Source organism: Sitophilus oryzae, unplaced genomic scaffold (genome assembly GCF_002938485.1).
Source record: "Sitophilus oryzae breed Bouriz unplaced genomic scaffold, Soryzae_2.0 scaffold_690_pilon_pilon, whole genome shotgun sequence".
NCBI classification, from domain to species: domain Eukaryota; kingdom Metazoa; phylum Arthropoda; class Insecta; order Coleoptera; family Curculionidae; genus Sitophilus; species Sitophilus oryzae.
Window position 1 is genome coordinate 2880573 of NW_022147296.1, and position 22922 is coordinate 2903494.

Consider the following 22922-nt stretch of genomic DNA (forward strand, 5'->3'; position numbering starts at 1 on the left):
GTCCTATATAAGTTCAGGCTATTTAAGAGGAAAGAAGAGAAAATCTTTGTCATATCAGTGGTTGTCTATGTTACGAACCATAAGAATAAAAAGAAGAAAAACATTACTTTTATTCCGTGGTTAGGGTCTTTTAAGACCTAAATTACGAAAAAGAAGAAGAACTGTACGTGGCGCCATGGTTGGGAGAGTGAGAGAATTTTGAACTAAAGTGTTTCCAAGATTGCCAAGATATTAGCGAAATCCTGAAACTAATCAAAATCAATATTTTTATTAAGTCTAAACCGTTACAAAATCATGATAAATCTAATAAACAGATAATACAAACTTTGGTTTCAGTTTCAGTACATTAAATAATATATTTTCTTTTAGAAACAGCATTATTTATGCAGCAAAAAATGACGATTCTGTTTAACATGTGTACAATTTGACAACGTTGGCAGTGCGCTTTTGTTAACGGTGAGTTGTTTATGTCATAGTTATGTCGCTCTTACAATTTTTCTTATTTTTCTGTGCATTATCTGAGTTTATTCTGTTCCCTAGAGCCTTTTTATCTCCTGAAAATAGTATTCATTATTTTGCCTGTTTTCTATAGTTTTTTTTCACTTTCAATTACATCATCATTAAGACATACATATTTTTCTAATTTTCATAATTTTCTTTTTCATAATCGAATAATATTGGGTGTATTGGGGTGTATCTATAGAAGTATTGCTTTTTATCCATTTTCATCCTATTTTTCCTCAAATCATCCCTCATAATGCCATTTTTTCCAATTTGGAATATCATATAAAATGGAATATCATTTATGACTCTATTCACACTCTTTCTATTCATTGTTTTATTTATATATCTGTATTGGATTAGTGTAATTTTTTGGAGTCACATTTCTCAGACTTTTCTAAGACATAATATTTTAGCATTTCTATTTTGTCTGTGTTATATTTTTTTATTCGTTTTCATGTCATTTTTTTTCAATCTATTTATAGGTCGTCTTATATGTATATAATTTCTTTTTGTGTCATTTTTTCTGATACTTTTCTAAGTTCATCACACATTTTTATTCCCTAAGGCACTTTATTTCTATTGTCTATCTCGCGTTGTAACTCGCAACTTCCCTGAACGGTCTGTTTTTTTTTACAGAACAGACAGCCACTAAGCAAAATTTTCAGCGTTTAGTCAGCCGCTGTGTCCGCTGAACGCGCACAAATGTGTCTTCATTTAAAATCTGTTCTGTGATATGGCAATGTTTGCAGTAGGAACCCATGTACATATCTATATCATAGTATATGGGCGCGTTAAAGGAATACAGTCGATAGGGTCCGGCAATAGTGCATCGGGCATATATACAAAATTTCCAAGTTATTTAATATAGGAGCTACGACGCACCTGTATAACAATAAAAAATGTTTGTCAAGTTCACTAGTTGTCAAGAGTCCAGTTTAAAATCAAAATAACAACGGAAAATAAAACTTCAAGTTAAAGAACAAGATGAATGCTATATTATACTAACCAGTTCAAAATATATTTACAAATAACAAGTTTTTAAAATCATTTTAATAATAAGGTCTTCTAGGATTGTTCTGAAAAAGAAAATAAATATAGTTTTTAATAATAATAATAGATTAAAAAAATACCATGGGATTTGGTCTAAATCTATAAGCAAGCATCATTCTCTTCCTGTAGGATTCATATTCGTCTTCGTCTTCAGTTGCTTCCCCAATATTTAATCCTAAACCCTGCGTATTTTCTCTAGGAGCTCCTCTAAATATCAAAAAAGTATAATAATTATTTTAAATCCACGCCTTTTCTTGTTTGATACTGTTTGATGTGGTACCACAGTTAGTACCTACAGTTAGAAACTTACTTATTTATAGGCTCCACGATACCGGCACTGTTCTGCCCCAGACCTTCTCCTTCTGTCCAGCCGAGTTTCTGAAGCATTTTGAAACCGATATTGTCCTCTTTAATTTTGAACTCTTTGTAATCGGAAAAATTAGGCTGGCGTCCTTCTTTCACCGCGCTGGACTTCTCCAAAAATCTTTTCAATTCTTCGGGAGGCAGAAAATCGCCAATGTGATGCTTGCCTTCCGCTTGCTTTGTCAATTCAGTGGCCCATATTTCGGTAGCTTGCATTTCCTACACAAATAAAGAGCCAGATGACGATAAGGATAAGAAAACAAGCAATATAATAATCTTATTACTGGCATTTGACTGGTTTTGCATTGTTACATGTTCAGTTTTAATTTAAAAATATATTTGTTACCAATTAAAATTTTTAGTTACGTAATCGAGGGCGCGATTTTTAGATTCATAGTTGGCAACCAAGTTTTGACACTTTAGTTTCGTATTACGAGTTTTTGGTTTAAATAAATAGTGTTGTGATACTTTAAGTTTAAAAATGTTTAATAGCAGACCTTGCAGTCGAACATTGTTCTTTTTAGAACCTCTTTTAGTGCGAAGTGTACTTTTAGTGAGCAAAGTAATATAAATTCATACCTTTTCTCTTAGTTTGTGTTCCCAAGTACCACCTTCCGTTTCTTCGTCGGAATCGTATTCATACTTATTCTTACCCTGGGCGTGCAACCTAAAAATGTTTGAAATGCAAAAGATCGTATTATTGCTAAAAACTCTTGTTACCTTTCAAGTTCCTCCCTCTTTTTGATCATATCTTGATAGAGTAAATGAATTTTATAGTTGTCTTCGGCCTTTTTCCAGTCCTCTTCATCTAGGTTTGTCGAACCGTACGTTTGGGCGACGTACCTCAGCAATGCTGGATCTTGTCGCGTTACTTTCGAAAGTAACGTAGTCGGTCCTGATGTAACTGCAATGTGTGACATACAAGAGAAAACCCATATAAAAGAAAATGGGTGTCAAACCAGAGTAAGTGAATCGACGAGTAGCGACAGAAACCGTCGGCTCTTTTGATGTGGTGGGACCAAATTTTCTTTCTCTCTCTTTTGACGTGTTTGACAGATAGACTACCTATTTAACTGTTCAGCTTATGAAATGGTCTTATAAACATGGTATACACTGCCCACAATTTGAAGTGGAATTAATTAAAAAATAGAAAACAAATTTCTTGCAGTATAGGTATATAATAAAATTATATAAGGATACTTGCCACTTAACTGCTGATATCGAAATTTAATTCTACGCTGTGTTTGTCATAATGTGGATCAACCTGCTCTCACTACCGGTTTCGGAGCCCTACTCCATCATCAGGTGAACTTGGGCAGATCCACAAAATGACAACCACAGCGCAGAGTAGTTAATTCCGACTTGTCGGAAAGTATCGGTTAGGTATTAAGTCCCGAACGGGATATAGCCGCGTGCAATGGTAGATTGGTTGGTGGATTGTGGATCTGCCCAAGCTCACCTGATGATGGAGTAGGGCTCCGAAACCGGTAGTGAGAGCAGGTTGATCTACATTATGACAAACACAACCTAGAATTCAATTTCTATATCAGCAGTGGCAAGAATCCTTATAATAAAGTTTTATACATATTTTTTTTTGTTTTGTTTAATCCTTATTTCTAAATTTGTGTGAATGTATAAAATATCTTACAGCTAATACATAATTAAAAAAATGATTCGTTGCCTGAAGCATACTTGAAATAGAGTATACAGAGATATTTGATAAATGGCAACAGTGACAACTTCGCTTCTTCATATGACAGATAACCTACTTATTTCGCGCAGCCGCAAAGAAAATTGAAAACCGGACTGTCGCTACTCGTCGGTTTACTTACTCTGGTCAAACTTTTGTTGAATAAAAAAAATGAATAATTAAAAAAAACATTAGAAATTATGGTTTAGGATCTTGTTTGTAATTTTTGTAATACTAGGTATCTAAATTTACCTGGACGAATTGGACTAATTGTGGGAACAATAACTGGAATTACTCCAGGAGGTTTAATATTGGGATCTTTCTCACCCCATCTACTTTTTCTTTTCTTCTGTTTATTCTCTGAATAAGTATCATTTTCCTGAAATAAGAAGCGCTCTTAATTATCCAAAGATTATAAACAATAACAATCTGTTATTTTAATTCAAAAGTATATTGTTTTGTCTGATATTTTTTGTATGGCCTCTGTCGAATACATATTTTCTTACTGGATAGACTATATTCTAATTGAATTATAATATAGTTTCTTTTCTATATTTACCTTTATCTTTAAATTAAGTATTACTTACATTTTTCATTTCCTCTTTAATTTCAACATAATTATCGTCCATTTGGTCCCTCTCGTCTTCCTCCAAAGCCATCTCAGGTTCGTACATTTCTTCCAACTCCCTTTTAGGTTTAACTTCTTCTTTCATGTCTTCCTTTTCTCTCTTGTACTGTTCTAAAAGACCCGTGTACTGCCGATAGGCCGCAGATTCTCTATGGAACAGAAACCTGAAGAATGTGTAGAAAAAACGAAACGTGTAACTCAACGTGAATTGTATAAATATCAACTATTTATATTGTAATAGATATTTTGCTTTTTTGAGTGGGTAATAAGGCTACTTAAGGTAGATTTGGTGGAATATTAAATCAACAAAAATATATTTTTTGAATAAGGAGTGCTGGTCTTGTTCAAAATTATATTAAGCTACTAAATAAAAGCAAATTGTATTTTTGTTATAAAAAAAAATCTAAACTAATCCCTTCATTGCTATATTAAGTAAAAATGTGTGAGTAATTGAATTGAAGTGTATGAAGTGTAAAAATGTCTATTCAAATTAATCGGCCAATGCATAATCATTTTCCTTATAAAAAAGTAATCTAATACTAAAGGCTGGCAAAGGTTAGTCTTGGGTTGAGATTTCCGTATGTAAGAAGAGTACAATGCGTTTATAATGTACTGAACAAAGAGAGAACAGTAAACACGTTGCCAAACTTATGAAATAAACCGAGGAACTGTGCACATTGCTACTAGACGTGGAAGGGGATATAGTAGATTCGTCGCGGTCGACCCAATCAGTACCTCTGTCAGTACTTCATGCGATCAGCTTTACGATTTAATTACGCCTCGTGATACTTTATTTGTTTATTTATTAACGAGTCGTTGTAATTTTCCCTATAGCTTGTAAATTTTTAAGTGCAAGTTAGAAACACTTGCATTTTTGGTAAAAATAAGTGGAATTGAGTTGGTGTTCGACAGTGGTCGCGCTATTAGAACTCTGAATTCAAAAATCGATATCTCGAAATCCATTAGAAATAATTGATATTTTTTTCAAAAACTTTCTTAATATCTTTGCTATATTTTCTTCGCAGACAGTATGTGAAAATCTTTATAAATAAAAAAGTTACATGATTGCTGAAAATTGCTATGCACTAAAATTAAACGGATGGAGTTTTTTAAATTTTTGAATGAAAAAAAAACAAGCCCATCGAATTTTTCTTATTTAAACATCTTGTAAAAGATCCGACCTTTAAAATAAAAAAGTTTCAATATCTAAGGTAGTTCTTAAGTTATCGCGTGCTACGTGTTAAAAAGTTGAGTTTTCAAATTATCGCGATTACTGACGTTTTCTCGTTATTAAAAAAAATGGACACCCTAACGATATCCTTATGATTCCATTTTAGATGCTCGGAAACTAATCAGAGTAAAATAGAATATCTAATAATTTTATCTAGTTATCTTTTCGAAAAAAAAGTCTTTTAAAAATAAGCGGATTGCGATCGTGATTTTACTTTACTTGATAGGGAAAGGCGTACCGGGGAAATGTGGCAACGCCGCAACACCACACCGTCGCATTTCTCTCACTCCGACTCAATAAGGTTCCTATGCGATTTCCTTCCACACATGTAAATACCGACCCAAAAGTAAGAGTTGCCAGCACGGTATAAATGTCCTATAGCAGAAAATATGATAGTTCCGGATTTCGACGTTCTTTGTCGTGAATAAGCATTTACTGTGATAAACTCTGCATTAAGTTTTATTTAAAATATTTGGATATTTAAGGGAGATTAATGTTATATTATCTGATCTATTTTAAAACTTACTTAACTTTCCCGTTATTTCAATTACTTTTTAGTAATACATTTTAGCACTATTTAAAAGAACTATTTAAATTTAAATTGACAAAATATTAAAAAAAATTTTTAATTAAACTAAATTAAGATTAGTATGTATTACTTGAACCAAATTATTTTTGTCATAAAAATACTGATATTGATTGATTTAACCATTTCGAATTTCATAACAGTTAAAAATATAGTGTACGTGTCAAAAACTAATAAAAAAAACCGTAAACATAATTTTAACGAAAGCAAATTGTGAAAAAAACAAAAACAAGACCAGCTAGAACGGCCAATAATCGAACACGAACGAGGAGACTCCCCTCGCCGTTGCCCCGTTCCTACGCCTATGAGCTAAATAAGATAAATACTTATGCTACTTTCGCTAACGGTCGGAGAGAAGACGGACAGGTCTAGAATCGAGCTGTCCTTTCCTCTCCTCAGTGTTTGCGCTTTCAAAGTTCGGGTTTTATTGGGGGTGTGTGCGAGCGTCGCTCTCTGTCGTACCAAAGGTTCGGGTCTTGGTTTTTTTTCTGTCGCACCACGTCCTCGACGGAGGGGCCGCAGTCGGCAACCATACGGGCCAAGGCCGCCATCGCTTCGAATTCGGCGCCACCTAGGGAGAAACTCAGGAACACGTCACTAGTGGCCCCAACTGGCACAGGGATGACTTGGGGGGTGAGGGTGATATACGCGAGACAGTTGTTTTATTAGAGACATTAATGAAAATGAAAAGAGTAAAACATTTGTAACAAGTATTATCTTATGAAAATAAATCAATTAAATAATTAAAAGTTGTTGGTAATTTCTTAGCTTAAGAGTCCATTTCACTAGTCCGAAAAGTATCAAAATAAGCGTTCGGCATTTAACGTTTTATGTAGAACTGGCTAGGTATTTTTACACAAATTAAGAAGGAAATTAAAGATAAAGGATTATGCTATATCCGTATTGTAGCACATTTTTAGACAACTTCTTTATTTTTAAGATTTTGATGGTCAAACATCAACAAAATATTCCTAATGTTTGGACTAAATTTTCTCGAAAATAAAGACAATTTAAAATTCCGTTACAATACGGAAATAGATTAAGTTTTGTGATTACAGTGATATATAATTTATATGGTTTTGTAACAAATTGCTGGCTATTTTATGACAAATACTGAAGCTCTGCAAACCTCAATCACAGATCAAGCCTCAATCAAAGCACGTGTTTTTGGAATTTTGGGTGTGGCTTAACACGACAGGACGGGCTAAGCCTTCGGCAGATTTCTGAAATATAATAGACATATATTTCCTTCAGCCACACACCGGTCACACACCCGATTTACCCTACCCCTTAATATTAAAGATACAGAATGTTAAACTTTAAAAAAGTTAATTTTTTGTAATTATTTTAAATACTATGTAGCTGATTTTTGTCAAATTGATCAGTATTAATTGTAATAGTAAGAGACTTTTAGTAAGAGAGTAATTTTGGCCTAACTTGGCGTCCCAGAAGATTCCTGGGACACCCCTGGCCTGGGGATCCCCCTAACGAAAGTAAATCTGAAAACTGTATGCCACTGACTTCTTTGAAATTATTATATGTATGTATAATTTTTTTTAGATTAAGCAACTAAAAGTAAATCTTTATTTTTCTTGTATCATATGCCTATCTAGTAGCAAAAAAAATAAAACCAATTCATTGAAAGTCACTGAAGCACTAAACTTGATATCTTAGTAAAAAGACACATCCTGTTCTTTAAAACTATGCATTTCAGGACCCATGTTTATAGGCTATTTTTGAAATATACCTTGATGGTTATCCGACTTATGTCGTCTGGATTTTAACGCGTGTGATAGAGAAAAACATAAATGACCGGTTAACAGACAGAGAGACAAAATCAAAAGCGGCATACAGTGTTGCCGGTTTCTTACGTTTGTAGGAAAATGTGCGTAGAAAAATCTATTACAGCTGTGGTAAAATAAGTAACTAATAGTGAAAAATAAAGTTCCAACCCTAGATGAAACATTTTTCGTAAACGCCTACTTGTACGCTTTGAAATTTTCATGCAAAATCCGGCAATACCGCATAGAAGAAATGTGTCGACCCAATTTTTATCTTTTTTTAATACATTTGATTTTCCATTAAGCTCTATATCACTGTCTTACACGTTAAAATCCAGATCGCACAGTTTCGACTGGTTTCGATAACCAAATGGGTATTATATTTGTACAGCCTTTTGAATCTCTATCCCTTAGTCCTCTTCTAACCCAAGTTAATTGTTCTTTGATCAAGCAAAATATAGAAAATAGTTTTATGATAAATTTTGATATTGCTTTATAGACTGCACCACAGATTTTATACATCATTTCAGCTTACCGAATAAATTTGTTTTATAATATGTTTATGCCAATGCTATCTGATACTAGACTGTATACCATAATGTCTCTAATAATGCCACTGTAATCCATAGTCTTCATAAAACACTATGTTATACTAAGGGCTGGCAAAGGTTAGTCTTGGGTCGAGATTTCCGTATGTAAGACGAGTATAATGCGTTTATAATGTACTGAACAAAGAGAGAACAGTTAACACGTTGCCAAATGTATGAAATGAATCGAGAAACTGTGCACATTGCTAAGAGACGTGGAAGGGGATATAGCAGATTTGTCGCAGTTGACCGGTCGAGCCAATCAGAGACCGTCTCCCAATCAGTACCTCTGTCAGTACTTAAAGTTCTAGAGAAAGGTGTATATCATGCGTTTAGCTTCGCGATTTAATTACGTCTCGTGATACTTTGTTTATTTATTAACGAGTCGTAATTTTCCCTATAGTTTGAAAATTTTTAAGTGCAAGCTAGAAACACTTGCATTCTTGGTAAAAATAAGTGGAACTGAGTTGGTTTTCGACAGTGGTCGGGCTATTAGAACTCTGAATTCAAAAATCGATATCTCGAAATCTATTAGAAATAATTGATTGTAGTTTTTCAAAAACTTTCTTAATATTTCTGCTGCATTTTCTTCGTAGACAGTAAGTGAAAATCTTTATCAATAAAATAATTACACGACTGCTGAAAATTTCTATGCTCTAAAAGTAAATAGATGGGTTGTTTACAATTTTTGAATGGAAAAAAACAAACTTATCGATTTTTTCTTAAGTAAACATATTGTAAAAGATCGTATCTTCAAAATAAAAAAAAAAGTTTCAATATCTAAAGTGTTTCTTGAGTTATGGCGTATTATGTGTTAAAAAGTTGAGTTTTTAAATTATCGCGATTACTGACGTTTTCTCGTTTATAAAAAAAATGACACCTTAAAGATATCCTTATAATTCCATTTCAGGTGCTCAGAAACATTTCTAATGATTTTATCTATAGGGAAATTAAAATAACTTTGGTTGTACATCATAATACGACCACCAGCAAACTCCATAAGACGACGCATGGCGTCATTGATGACGTGCAACCAAAGTTATTTTAATTTCACTAAAGTTATCTTTTCGAAAAAAAAGTCTTATAAAAATAAGCGGTTTGCGATCGTGATTTTATTTTACTTGATAGGAAAACGCGTACCGGCAACGCCGCAACCGCACTCCGTTGCATATCTCTCACTCCGACTTAGTAAGATCCCTATGCGATTTACTTCCACACATGTAAATACCAACCCAAGAGTAACAGTTGCCAGCACGGTATGTCAAATTTTGATTCAGAAGTATAAAACCAGCTACATAAAAATTATCTATACATACAGGGTGAGTCATAAATAACATTTTAAGGGGTAGTATATTTCGACCTCAGAAACACCATTTTTTAACAAAAAATTTGGAAATTTTTGAAAAATTGTTTGCATTTTTTTTAGTTTTTAGTTAAAAACCATATTTTCTTGATTTACAAGAAAGAAAACCTACAAAAGATCTAGTGGTTCTCAGAATTTCAGGAAAAAAATTTTTTTTTTGGAAATTTGCAAAGTAAAATAACTTGGTTATTTTTGCACTTATATGAAAAACGGTAAAGAGAAAATATGTTTCTTTTGTTGAGATCTACCAGCCCTGGAAATATTTGCATTAATTTAAGACTCACCCTCTATAAAAACTAAAATGTATTTATTCAAAAGAGTAGTTCGATAAATTCACTTATTCATATTTAAAAATGGAGCTTTCTTTTGCACAATTTAGGAATTTAAACTAAGTTTTGATTTTTTTTTGTGACAAAAATGTTTAGATATGGGTTAAGTCATCCCTGTTCATTATAATAAAATATATATAATTATTTAGAACATATAAATACATATGTCTTTTGTTCTTGTTATTAACAAAAAACAAAAACAAATGACATTAAAATATCTCTGTGACTGGACGAATTTGTTTTGTACTATATTACATATCAAATTTATAAAAAATACTACTCTTATTATTTCATTCAGAGTATCAGTGAAACCTGCTCTATGAAAGGGCTACATTTTAAAATCTAAAATCTAAATTTGTGTTTAATGACATATCTAGAACACCTTTAATCACAGAGATATATACCAGTATAGTTCATTCACATTTTAGTGAAGTACTCTAACTAACCAGAAAACAGTAAGAAATGTTAAAAAAGTTTCAAATAAAATTCCTGAAACAGATATATTAAATTACTACTCCTACTAGAGCCCTACCTGCTAGCTGGTCCTTGAATCCGGCCTGAACCATGCTGGGAACCCCCAAAGCTGGCGGAGGCATGTTCATGTTAGGCAGCAGAGGCGGCGCCTGACTGACGAAGTTCGGCGGCGGCTGAGAAACGTCACGGGCGGCCTGAACTGTCACCAACGATGGAGGCGGCACGTTAACGGTCATTCCGGGAGGCGGCAACACCGGCTGGGACATTAACGAAGGAATGTGAGCGGTGGAGGACGATTGCTGACCGGGTACAGGTTGTGAAATGGCAACGATGTTAGGGTTGTTAGCGATATTGTGAACTAGAATTCCTTGAGACTGGTTATTCGAGATGAAATTCGCCTGAATCAAAGCGTTAGGCGGGGCCATCGCCGTGCTAACCTCCGACATACTGGGGGGAGGTATGCTTTTGTTGGGCGGGGGAATATTTTTGATGAAATCGGGATCGGAGACGGTCATCGTGTCCGCTCCCTCGTTGGGAGTGGGAATGGCCAAGAGGTCTAGGGGTTTAGGGTTGGGGATCTCGTTGAGTTGGAGTGAGGTGGGCGTGGGGATGTTTTGCACTTGCAGCGGTGCGGGCGGTGGAATGTTGAGCGTGTTAAGGGGCTCTGGCTGGGGAATGTTTTGTACCTAAGGATATTAAAAAAGTTCCTTTTAAGATAAAAAGATAACACAGTGAAGCAAAAAGAATTACATCACAATATTTAAATACTATTTGTTTAGTATTATGTGAAATTATTATTAAATAATATAACGTATATATTAAATAGTATAACGCATGTTCAGCTGGAATAGTCAGTTATATGACTTTTTATATTTTGTTACGAATTATTACATTTTTAAAATTATTATAATTTAATTTTTTTTATTAAATTATTATATTTTTAAAATGTAATATACAGGGTCCGGCATTAGTGCGTCGGCCATCTGTACTCCTAGAATAAAAAAATTTGAGAATTTTATTTCAGTGTAAACCTAAAGTATGTACTGCTCAAAAAAGTGAGCAGATTGGTATGTTTTTTTTTTAAATGGAACACTCTGTATAATATTGCGTTTTTGGCTTCCTTTCAGATCACTTTCCATAATCCTAAGATATGAGTAAATATATTTCGATAATTTCAGAGATATTAATAAATAAATAAAAAAATATTATTTTTCAACAAGTATCGTAATCTTAAATCATACAGGGTGTTCAAAATTCTACGCCAAACTTTCTAAAATGCAAAATAATTTGTCTTCGTTTTTTTTAATGGAACACCCAGATTATTTTTTTTATTAGATGGAGAGTTAAAAACAAACATTTTTCGTATTTATGGTATTTCAAAATTGTTAATGGTTTCGCAGATACACGCAGTATTATTTTATATGGCTCTTTCAACGGTAAAATACGAGAGAAAAATCACTGACTAGCTTTGTTAAAAACTTACTGTGGAAAATGCCATATGAAATATAAAACCGCGAATATCTGCAAAACTGCCTAAACATTTTTAAATACGCTAAATACAAAAAAATGTTTGTATTTTAATTCTCCATCTATTGAAAAAATAATAAACAGGGTGTTCCATTTAAAACAGCGAAGATTTTTTTATATTTTAGGAAGTTTGGCGTAGAATTTTGAACATCCTGTATGATTTACGATTACCATATTTATAACAAAGTAAGTACAGACCATCTAAAGTAAATACCTAATATAGTTCAGGACACTTGTATTTTTAATATTCTTTTAAGAAAGGTTGAAGCATAAATATTTTTTATTTATTTAATATCTCTGAAACTATCGAAATATTTTACTCATATCTTAGGATTATGGAAAGTAATCTGAAAGGAAGCCAAAATGTATAATAAGATATTGTAGTTTTTTGATCAAGCATGTTTTGTATGATAGTAATCAGGTAATCAATTCTTATGAGAAATTACATTTTAATTTGCTGTCAAAATTAGATCCTGATTGATGATGTTTTAAATGTTATGCCTACAAAAACCTATTGTTTGAATAAAGTAGCAAAATAATTAAAATAAAGATAAGTGAAAATAAGGCACCCTTTATATTTCACCAGTTTTTTCACATTGATCCGTATCTTTATAGTTAGAATTCTTACCATGCGCAGTTGGGAAAAAATATACTGTGATCAAACAAATAGCATGTTTATGACCAAATTATAACAACCATATACAGGGTGTCCCAGGCTGAGCGTGCATTAGAAGTTTCTAGAGAACTACAATATCTAGATTGGAGATTTTTTGCACATTATCACTGTTTCACAACGAGATCTATATATTTAAAATATTTTCAATATGGAAATATATTCAACCGGAAATACCGGAAGTTGACAGCGACTTTCTTATTTTAAAGGGCTACCCCCATTTTTTATTATGTATTATGTACTTAAATTCTCTGTAAAATTTCATAAATTTTGATATCAAACATTCTATACCTAACATTAACCGTTATTGAGAAAAAGAATATTTAAAATTTTTGGAGGAAAGAAACTGTCTGTCAAAAAAATCTGTATAGCCTAAACGACAAATTTGGTCACAGCCACTGTGACATAAAGAGAAGACATGTGGCTCTATAAAAATGTCATATAATATTGGCCGTAGCTGTGAGCGATTAAGAAATTATCATAAATCATTTTTTTCAAATGGAAACCCACCTTTTTTTATTTCACTAGTGAAAAGGATTTCTAATTCGTTACTTTTTGACTATACATGTTCCTATACCTAAAATAAATCGTTTTTAAGTTATTTTAGATTTAGTTTTAAAGCGTAATTTTTTCTTGATTTTATCTAGCTTCCTTTGACATTAAGTGTCAAACCATCAGACAATTTATTTCCTTCTGTCAAAAAAAAAAAAAAATAATTATGTGAATTTCGTATATTATAAATACTGGTGCTAAAACTTTATAAGGTGTATTTATAAAAATATATCTCGTATTTTAGTGATATCTAATGGCAATATGACATGACTAGATATAGTTTTGCCGCCCCAGTGTGGCACTTCGCAATATCAAAGGGATATATAAGGCAAAAACTTAAAGCTATACACCGTAAACTGAACCTCAAGATCTGCAGTGCATATAGAACCGTCTCCGCTGAAGCATTAAATGTCATATCCGGGGTGCCGCCTATTCACCTACTTGTAGAGGAGAGAAGAGAGAGAGATACAAAGGGACATCAAAACTGGAGGCAAGAAGCATACTGATGATTGAATGGCAAAAGGAGTGGGATCTAGATAGATATGGTAGATGGACACATGATCTCATACCAGACATTAATACCTGGTTAGACAGAAGCTTTGGAGAGACGGACTACTTCCTAACTCAGGCATTGACAGGGCACGGATGCTTTAACAACTATTTGCATAAAGGGAGAGATCCACCTCAAATTTGTGTATGTATTGCAAGGAAGTTGACAGTGTCGACACACACTATTCCTCTGCAGTGAATGGAAGCAGTTTAGAGAGTCATTCCAACGGGACAGTGGTGGACAAGTCTTTAATGCCAAAATATGAAGCAAGGGCTACTAAGTGGTGAAACATCATGGAAAATTACATATAGATGCATTCGAGAAATAATAGAAACCAAAGGAAATAGAATGCGGGGCCTAACCGCATAGACAGCCTTCCAGCTGAAGTAATGCGCAAGCGGTTTCCAGCTGGATAGAGCGATGGAATGCGAGGAGGGTTTTTAGTCGGTAGGAATCCGACACTACCCAACGGTGTCTTATGCAAGATTTTCCCCTCCTCCTCAAAAAAAAAAAAAAAAAAAAAAAGAGATATAGTTTTACATTGCTTGACGTTTAATGTCATAGGCTAATGGTTAAGAACCAGAAAAATATACGCTTTAAAATTAAATCCTAAATATCTTAAAAACGTATAATAACTCAAAAAGTTACAAATTAAAAAACCTTTTCACTAGTGAAATAAAAAAAGGGGATTTCCATTTGAAAAAAATGATTTATGATAATTTTTTAATTGCTCAATTTCATCACAGCTACGGCCAATATTATATGACATTCGAACAATTGAATTTTTGAAATAGATAGCCACATGTCTTCTCTTTATGCCACAATGGTTGTGGTAATCAACTTCCGGTATTTCCGGAAGTGCCGCCATATTGAAAATATTTTTAATCGATAGATCTTGTTGTGAAACAGTAATGTGCAAAAAATCTCCGATCTTGATATTGTAGTTCTCTAGAAACTTCTAATGCACGCTCAGCCACCCCTGTATATCTAGCTTAAATAAACATTTTACATATAACACTGTTTTTATTTTAATAGACATCATTGATATAGATACACATTAAAATAAAGTCACCTGTATAGGATTGGGTGGTGGAATTGAAGTCAGTTCAACAGTTGGAATTACTGATGCTCTACCAATTGTATTCTGTCCAGTACATGAGTTCTGTGCAGTAATAACAGGTGGTGGCAAAGTAACTGTAGTAATGATTCCTGCTGGCGCTGATACCAAAACATTTTGGGTCTAATTTAAAAAATAAAATAAAAAAAGTAAAATAAGTTTTTAATTATACTAAATTACCTGAGGTGTAGTGAGTACTATTTGAGCTTGGGGTATAATCTGTGGAGGTGGGATATTCATTAAAATTTGTGGTGGAGCTTGAACAATCTGTTCTGCAGCAACATTCGTTGTAAACAATGAATTTGGTGGTGCTAAAGTTTGTGCTATAACAGACTGCACTGGTTGCAATGCAGAAATTCCACTTGTTACTAGAGAAATATATTGCTATTAAATAGAGTTTTTAAAATTAGTATTATTAGAAAAATACTTACAGTTTGGTATTGTTTCAGATACCTGCACCAAATTTTGAGATGGATTTGGAGCAATACCCACAGGCTGTTGAATTACAGACTGTAAATTTGGAGTTATATGTGTAACTGTGGCTGTAACAAGCTGAGGTGTAACAGAAGCCAATGCTTGGTTATTTTGCTGTGGTAAAGTATTAATTGGTGCCGAAGCTGGAAAACTTAAGGTCTGTTGCAGTACTTTTTCAGCTGGAAGTGAAGCAGGACCAGAAATTACATTACTAATTGACTGGGGAAGTGTACTAGGATGTGGTCCTAATAGAGAGGGACTAGGAGTTTCAAAACCTTGTGAGCTTTGGATTGGTTGACTAAACTGACTTGTTGATGAAATTGTATTGGCATTTGAAAATGAAGTATTGATAGTAATTTTTTGGTGTTCAAAAGTTCTATCAGCTGAAAAACGACTTCTCTTTTGGCGATCTAATGGTGAAGGAGAACGACCTCTATTTATCCGGGTACTTCTTTCATTACTAAAATTTGTAATAATATAATAAAAATATAAAACAAAATAAAAATTATACCCTCTGTCCCTATCTTTTTCTCTCTCTCGCTCCCTTTCTTTATCTTTGAATTTATTGAAAGCTTTGAATTTTGACTCCGTCTTTTTATCTTTTAGCTGTTTAAATTGATCTAAGAAAGAACCATCGTTTGAAAACACATTTATATTAGGCTTGAAAGAGTCCTGAGTATCTCTTTTTAATCTAAAAATAAATAAATTTTTAAAATCTTCATGCAGACATACTAATGCAAATGAAAATATTCATACAATTTATCATCATGGGATTTCTCCTGAACCGTAACATCCTTTTCTTTAAGTCCTTGAGTACCTTCTCTCCTTTTTGCATCTATTTTTTCTTGAATTTCCCGTTTTTTCTGTTCTATGAGCTTCTCTTGAAATGACATTTGAGTAAATCGGTCATTTCTAGTCATCTTGTTTTGATTAGTATCGAACGGTCGTTTCGACATCTTTTCTTCTTTCGGAATATCCTCCTTAAGTTGAGATAATTCTTATAAACTTCTTATAGCTTATTTACTATCATTTATATAATAAATAGCAAACTAAAAGAACTGTCTCAAAACAATCATCACTCATCACAAATGACAAATGACTCACCACCATCAGACAACTGTCAAATCAAAACTGCCAAACTGCCAAAACAATCAAATGTCAACGTTTAAAATGTATGATGAATCCTTGATGAATTATCAAGATGAATTATATATGAAACTGAATAATTTGTGCAATACTTTATTTTTTAATAAAAACCAATTAATTTATTTTTTTTTGGGAGGAGAATACATTCTACTTTAATTTCGTTCCTTATTTAACTTATAGAATAAGTTTTCTATATATTCTCTTGAATGATTTTATATTTTAGTATTTAGTATTCGACAATCATTTGCAAAATTTTCCTAGTGACTTTTATTTTTGACACCAAATTCCTTTTTTGGTGCCTTTTTGATGGCCGAAGAGTTTTAGTTTTTAGAAAACTAAAAACCACAATTATCTGCATAATCTTTGCAGTTATTTTTAAAATAAGTGAAAATATAAAATTCTAAGATCATGGCGGAAAAGGTTTGTAAGATATTAATGTATAATAATAAGTGGAATTTGCAAAACAATGATTTCTAGGTTATTTACTTATGTCCGTTTCTAAATATATTTTTATTTTTTAGGGCGAAGAACCAGTGAAGAAGAAGAGGACTTTCAAAAAATTCACTTACAGAGGTGTTGATCTGGATCAACTCCTTGATATGCCAAAGTAGGTTTATATAAAATTATGTTTGTATCGTATCTGTTATTTGAACTTTCTTATTTCAGTGAACAGTTGATGGAATTAATGCACTGTAGAGCCAGAAGGCGTTTTAGCCGAGGCCTGAAGCGTAAACCTATGGCTTTAGTCAAGAAACTTCGCAAAGCGAAAAAAGAAGCACCTCCACTAGAAAAACCAGAGACTGTGAAAACCCATCTTCGTAACATGATTATTGTTCCAGAAATGGTGGGATCAATTGTCGGTGTTTACAACGGCAAAGTTTTTACACAGGTTGAAATCAAACCTGAAATGATTGGACATTACTTAGGTGAATTTTCTTTGACTTACAAACCTGTAAAGCACGGTAGGCCTGGTATCGGTGCTACCCACAGTTCTAGATTCATCCCTCTCAAGTAAATTGGTATTTCTATATATTGTGTAATTTAATATAGGATGTATTGAAATAAACGTTTATATTTGAGGGAACTATTTGCATTTTTAATTAGTATGATCCTAGGTAAAGTAGAAATATTTTATAATTAAAATACTAACCATTTATCTGTATATCTCTTTTTCACAACTTGAATGAAAGTTTTTTTATAATAGAGATTACAGTTTATTATTAAAACAAGAGCTGTAACATTAAATTTATATATTTTTGAATATAGCCTAAATATATACACAAAACTTACATTAATTTTCTTAAATATATCATATCAAGAGAAAAAACGAGGTGATTTTTGAAGGTATCGACAAGATCCATATAATTTAACTGGTTTTTTCAAGCTTCATTACAAAGTTGTAAAATTATTTGGTTTCAGTACAAAAATTAGAGACTTTATTAGATGTCACACAATATTACACGGGTTAAGTTACCAACTGTAATTCCTATATGAAAGAAAATTATCTCCAAAGTGACAATTTTCGACCACTGGGTATTTTTCCTTCGCTATCTATAAGACCTGCTTGAATATATTCTAAAGAAGGCATTTTTCTCAGATCTCCCCTAGCTGCAACACTGGGTTGTGACATTAAGAGCCTTTTTGCGACTTGCACTATGTCATCTTTGGTTATTCTTTCTAAAAGTGGAGATGCTTTTTTATATTATTAATCAGAAAAAAAAACAATGTAATTTACCTATTTCTTTTATAAAGTACTCGGGACGTTTCCTATGGCCCATCGCTAATACTTGTCTACCAATATCTTCAAACATAACCGGCCTACTTTCTAGATTCATCAGTAACATTGATTGTAATTGTGTCTTTGCTCTCTAAAATATTAATATCAAGATTAACAAAAAAAATTAGAGGTATAATTAAAATAATAACCCTTAGTTCTTGGTCTCCCACTTCTCCAGCCATATTCACCATTTCTTTTACTATAACTTCGACCATATCACGCACATAGTTTGGCGGAGCGCTAGCATGTATACAAAACAGGCCAGTATCAATGTAAGCATGATTGTATGCTGTTGCACTATACATCCAGTGATATCTATAAAAAAATAATGTAGAACGAAAAATATGCTAACCTGAACTACAATTAATTTACCTGTTTAACACGTTGGTGTATAATCTTGTATACATTCCTTTACCTGGTCCACCTGCTGAGAAAGACCCTCCACCACCCATCATTGTATTTAATACACACAGTGCAATAAAATCTTTGTCCTGATGAGAACAACTTTCTAATCCAATCATAATATGGGATAAAACTGGGAGACCAGCTGATGCAAATTGGGGAATGTCACATTCCTCCTAAAAAACATTAATTCTTACATATCTTTACTAAAAAAAGTTATAGTACATACCTGTTCTATTCCACCTGTATATTGAGCAATGCTCTTATCAATCCCAGAAATTTGTTTCCTTAAAATAACGTTCTCCATATCCCAGAGAGGTTTAACATCAACAAAATATTTCTGAACTGCCTCAACTAATCTGTTATGTTCTACTCCGACTCCGGCCACTACCATTCGTTTTGGGCTGTAATGCTGGCTTAAATAACTAAATAATGTTTCTCGGTCAATTTTGTCCAAGTTTTGTGGTGGACATAATTTAGGGAGGCCCAGAGTATTATCTCGATATGCAGCCTAAATAGTAACATAATTTAAACTTAAACCACAAAAAAAAAGAAATTGAACTCCACTCACAGCATGAATCATGTCCATCAATATTGTTTCTTGCTCAGGTCTCATAAGTAACGTTTCTAATTCAAATCTAATACCTTGTTTTGCAGACTCAATTTCTTCAGGAGTTATTTGAGGCCTTAAAGTAGCTTCAGCCAAAAGCTGAATAACATCATTTAAACCTAAAATCAAAATTTTGCTCTATTTTTATTAAAGCATATTAAGTAAATTTTCACCTGTTGTGTATGCAGAGGCTGCATAAATAAAAGTATCGCGAGATGCTTGGCTATCACAGATACCTCCATGTTTCTCTAATTTGTTTATCATTTCATCACGATCTGGGTAAAATTTGGTAGACTAAAAAGTTTCTAGACTTATCAATATGTATCTTTAGATTAATATACCTTACGTTAAAAGCTAATTTTTCTAAAAAGTGTGAAATGCCACTAGGGTATGCAACTTCATATCGAGATCCAGAGTCAATAACAACTCCTACTGTGCAGAATTCTCCAAACCTATTTTCGGATGCAACTCTTAAGCCATTTGATAATGTGGTAACCTAGAGAGGAATCTTACTTATAAACATTATCTTTATGTTAGTTAAATAGTATACTTCTGTCTGTTGATTATCTTCTCTATAATTGGAGTAAATAGCCTTTGGAAGACCTTTGACAGGTTCACTCATAGGAGGCATATTAGTAACTTTCTCCTTCGGCCTTTCACTTAAGTTATCCCATTCTGTTGACGAACAACGCTTTACTAATTGTCCTGGACTTCTCCAAAATCTTTAGAAAAAATCATCAAAAATGAGTAAAATTGCGCAAACAGTAGGAGGTAAGGTTAAGTCGATTGTACTTACTTGTTTTTATTTTGGAAAACCTTGCTTGTGAAAGATTTCGTGGCTTGTAGAGCCATTTGGGATGATGATTTCGAACTTTGTTGATGGTATATTGGTCAAATGTTCGAGAATTTTGACGTGTGCTTTCCAAAAATTTTCAAATTTGATATGTTTTGGACTTTCCTTTGGACATTGTAATGAATTGGGTAGTCAGAAGATGGCGCTGGGGAAAAAGTGTGCTTTATAGTTAACTTTATAGATGGCAGATTTGGAAAAAAAATTATGTAAATTTCTTGGGTAATTTTAATGTAGGGTCTTTTTTAATAAAAATATTTTCAGGATTTTCCTAAACATTAAAATACTTTGGAAAATTTTGGGGGTCAAGTTTCGTTTAGCCGAAATCTGTTAAAAAAGAAAAAAACAATTTTTTGTCATTTAGGTACCTCAGGGAGTACATTACTGGAAAAAATTTGCAGCGGAAATGCGTCACCATTTTTTGAATGCGGTTTAAAAGAAACGAAAAGACATACATGAAAAATTAATGTTATTCCATATGTTAGACGTCTTTGTAAATACGAATACGAAAATGAACTTCCGCGGAAATGCGATGTTGCCATTTTTTTGAATAGAGTTTAGAAGTAACGAAATGAGATATATAAAAAATTAACATTATTTTATAATGTAGACTTATTTTTAAGCACCGATACAAAAATGAAAATCCGCGGAAATGCCTTTTTTCACCACTATGCAGTGATCTTCCCGACCTTTGACACAGATCAATGAATAATATCTATTCTTATCAACTTAATATCGCTATGGTCAATAAATGCGAAAATTTAAAAAAAATTGTCAATAAAGCATAAAATCGACAACTAAACCAAACCAAACCCTAAAAAACAACCAAATCAAACCAAGCCAACTAAACCCACTACAACCAAATCCAATAAAAACAACCAAACCAAACCAAACCGAAAGTATGAAAAAAAGTAGAGAATACTATGGAAAACTTCGAAATATTGAAGATTTTCCATTACACCGCCCTTATGATACGACATTTCCGCGGCAATAGTTATATAGAAAAGTTATAGCAAATTATTAATCAAACAAAAATATGTAGTTTTTATCTTCCTATCACATTTCGGCACTTCTAAACCCGGAAAAATCAATGAAAATTATTGTGATAAAAATATATTTTTGAATAAAAATTAGTTCACATCGTTGAATTAAATGTTTTTACGTCATTCTATAATGAAAAAACTTTTAAAAATACCGTAAAGTTTCAAATTTTAGTTAATAATAGAAAAATTAAAAATTCGAGTTTTCTCAAAAACGAAGAATTTCCACGGCAAAAATCAAATTATGTAGTGCTAGTTTCTTGTATAGAATCATCCTATAAACCGATATTCTATGTAACTGATTTCGGCTAAACGAAACTTGAGCCAATTTTGGGAGCATATGTATATTAATTTAGTGCATTTTTGAAAATATATTGAGTTCTACAAGGCGTCTCCAAAAAGTTACACATTAAGGATGTGTTTTTCTAATAGAACACCCTATATATTAATCGATTTTCGGATTCTAGGAAAAAAATAAAGCGAGTTTCTAAGTTGAAACATGTGACATGTGACTAAAGTGTAAGGTTTTTGACGTGGTATTTAACATTTTCTAAAAATGAAGAATATAAATTTTAAATTTCAATAAAAGCTACCTAAACTGAAATTTATCCGGTTTTACCTAATATCACAAAATATATACGCAATGTACCGTATGATCGAATAAAAACGGCGTCAGCGATGGCTATGGAATGACGATCAATGACATTTCTCATATAAATTTACATATAAAATGTCAGCGATCTTTATTTCATAGCCATCGTTGACGCCGTTTTTATTCGATCATACGGTATATTCTGTGCTAATATGTAGTTAAACTAACTTACTACAAGACCACAAAACAGAACTAAACTCAGAAAATGAACATAAACGGACTTTGTATTAGCGGTACATTTTTTATAGACAGTTTAACTTATTTATTTCCTAATTATACGCTAAATTTCTTTACATAAATCATACTATTTACATAATAATCTGAACCAGTATTAAGGATACGAACAAGTAGAAATTGATCATTTCTTATTAGTTATATACAGGGTGCGTCTGAAAAAAACACTATCGAATAAAGTAAAAAAATACCGAGGGTGCCATTTAAGAATCAAAAGATGTAATCATTTTCTGTGGAACAGAAAGTCGCCGAAAACAATTGAATACGTCAATCAATCCTAATTTATGTCATATACTAACATACCAATAAATCTCGTTTTTTTTATCTGAAAAAAATAAAAAAGTTATAGGGGTGAGCCACTTTTGAGACGCACCCGGTATATTATTGATATGGTACATTTATTTTTTGTTCCCTCTCTATTTACTCCCTAATTAAGATAAATGGTTGCCTGTCAATATCTAGTGATTAATAAAACTCTGAACATTCTGATTTTGATTAATTCGTATAATTTTTGTACTTATTTTTCAAGAAGATTAACATTTTTTTAAACCTTTTACGCTGGAAGCTTGTAGCAAGAGATAATCTGATTTTGTAGGGAAAAGGTTAAAAAGTAATTAACGACTAAACTTTTTTTACTTCAACAGACTTTAGCTTTTAAATGATTAATTGATATTTAGCGAAATAGGAGAAAACTAAATCAGCAAAGAAAGTAAAGAAATAAAAAAGGTAAGC

At 32.6% G+C, this 22922-nt stretch overlaps 3 protein-coding genes across 4 annotated transcripts; 1 reads left to right on the forward strand and 2 right to left on the reverse strand.

Moving 5' to 3' along the window:
- Positions 1-1476: 1476 nt before the first annotated feature.
- Positions 1477-16584, reverse strand: LOC115888191 (bromodomain-containing protein 4). 2 transcript variants are annotated; one of them, XM_030907821.1, is made up of 14 exons: positions 16236-16584; positions 15991-16170; positions 15437-15939; positions 15186-15373; positions 14961-15128; positions 10645-10843; positions 6515-6623; positions 4195-4399; positions 3860-3986; positions 2638-2821; positions 2497-2584; positions 1865-2136; positions 1635-1761; positions 1477-1580 (listed from the first exon to the last, which is right to left on the reverse strand). In XM_030907821.1, exons 1-14 carry the CDS (start codon positions 16433-16435, stop codon positions 1554-1556), a joined length of 2577 nt encoding a protein of 858 aa, XP_030763681.1. In that variant the 5' UTR covers positions 16436-16584; the 3' UTR covers positions 1477-1553. The 2 variants fall into 2 exon arrangements, with proteins under 2 accessions (XP_030763681.1, XP_030763680.1); XM_030907820.1 differs by having other exon boundaries at positions 10645-11272.
- A 183-nt stretch (positions 16585-16767) lies between these two features.
- LOC115888224 (40S ribosomal protein S15) lies at positions 16768-17710 on the forward strand. The gene is made up of 3 exons (XM_030907857.1): positions 16768-17045; positions 17147-17232; positions 17292-17710. The coding sequence occupies exons 1-3, from the start codon at positions 17034-17036 to the stop codon at positions 17638-17640; spliced, it is 447 nt and encodes a 148-aa protein (XP_030763717.1). The 5' UTR covers positions 16768-17033; the 3' UTR covers positions 17641-17710.
- Positions 17711-17862: 152 nt separating this feature from the next.
- LOC115888223 (mitochondrial-processing peptidase subunit alpha) lies at positions 17863-20398 on the reverse strand. The gene is made up of 10 exons (XM_030907856.1): positions 20211-20398; positions 19965-20136; positions 19761-19910; positions 19588-19708; positions 19376-19533; positions 19034-19315; positions 18775-18980; positions 18552-18717; positions 18361-18493; positions 17863-18302 (listed from the first exon to the last, which is right to left on the reverse strand). The coding sequence occupies exons 1-10, from the start codon at positions 20264-20266 to the stop codon at positions 18127-18129; spliced, it is 1620 nt and encodes a 539-aa protein (XP_030763716.1). The 5' UTR covers positions 20267-20398; the 3' UTR covers positions 17863-18126.
- Between the last annotated feature and the right edge of the window lie 2524 nt (positions 20399-22922).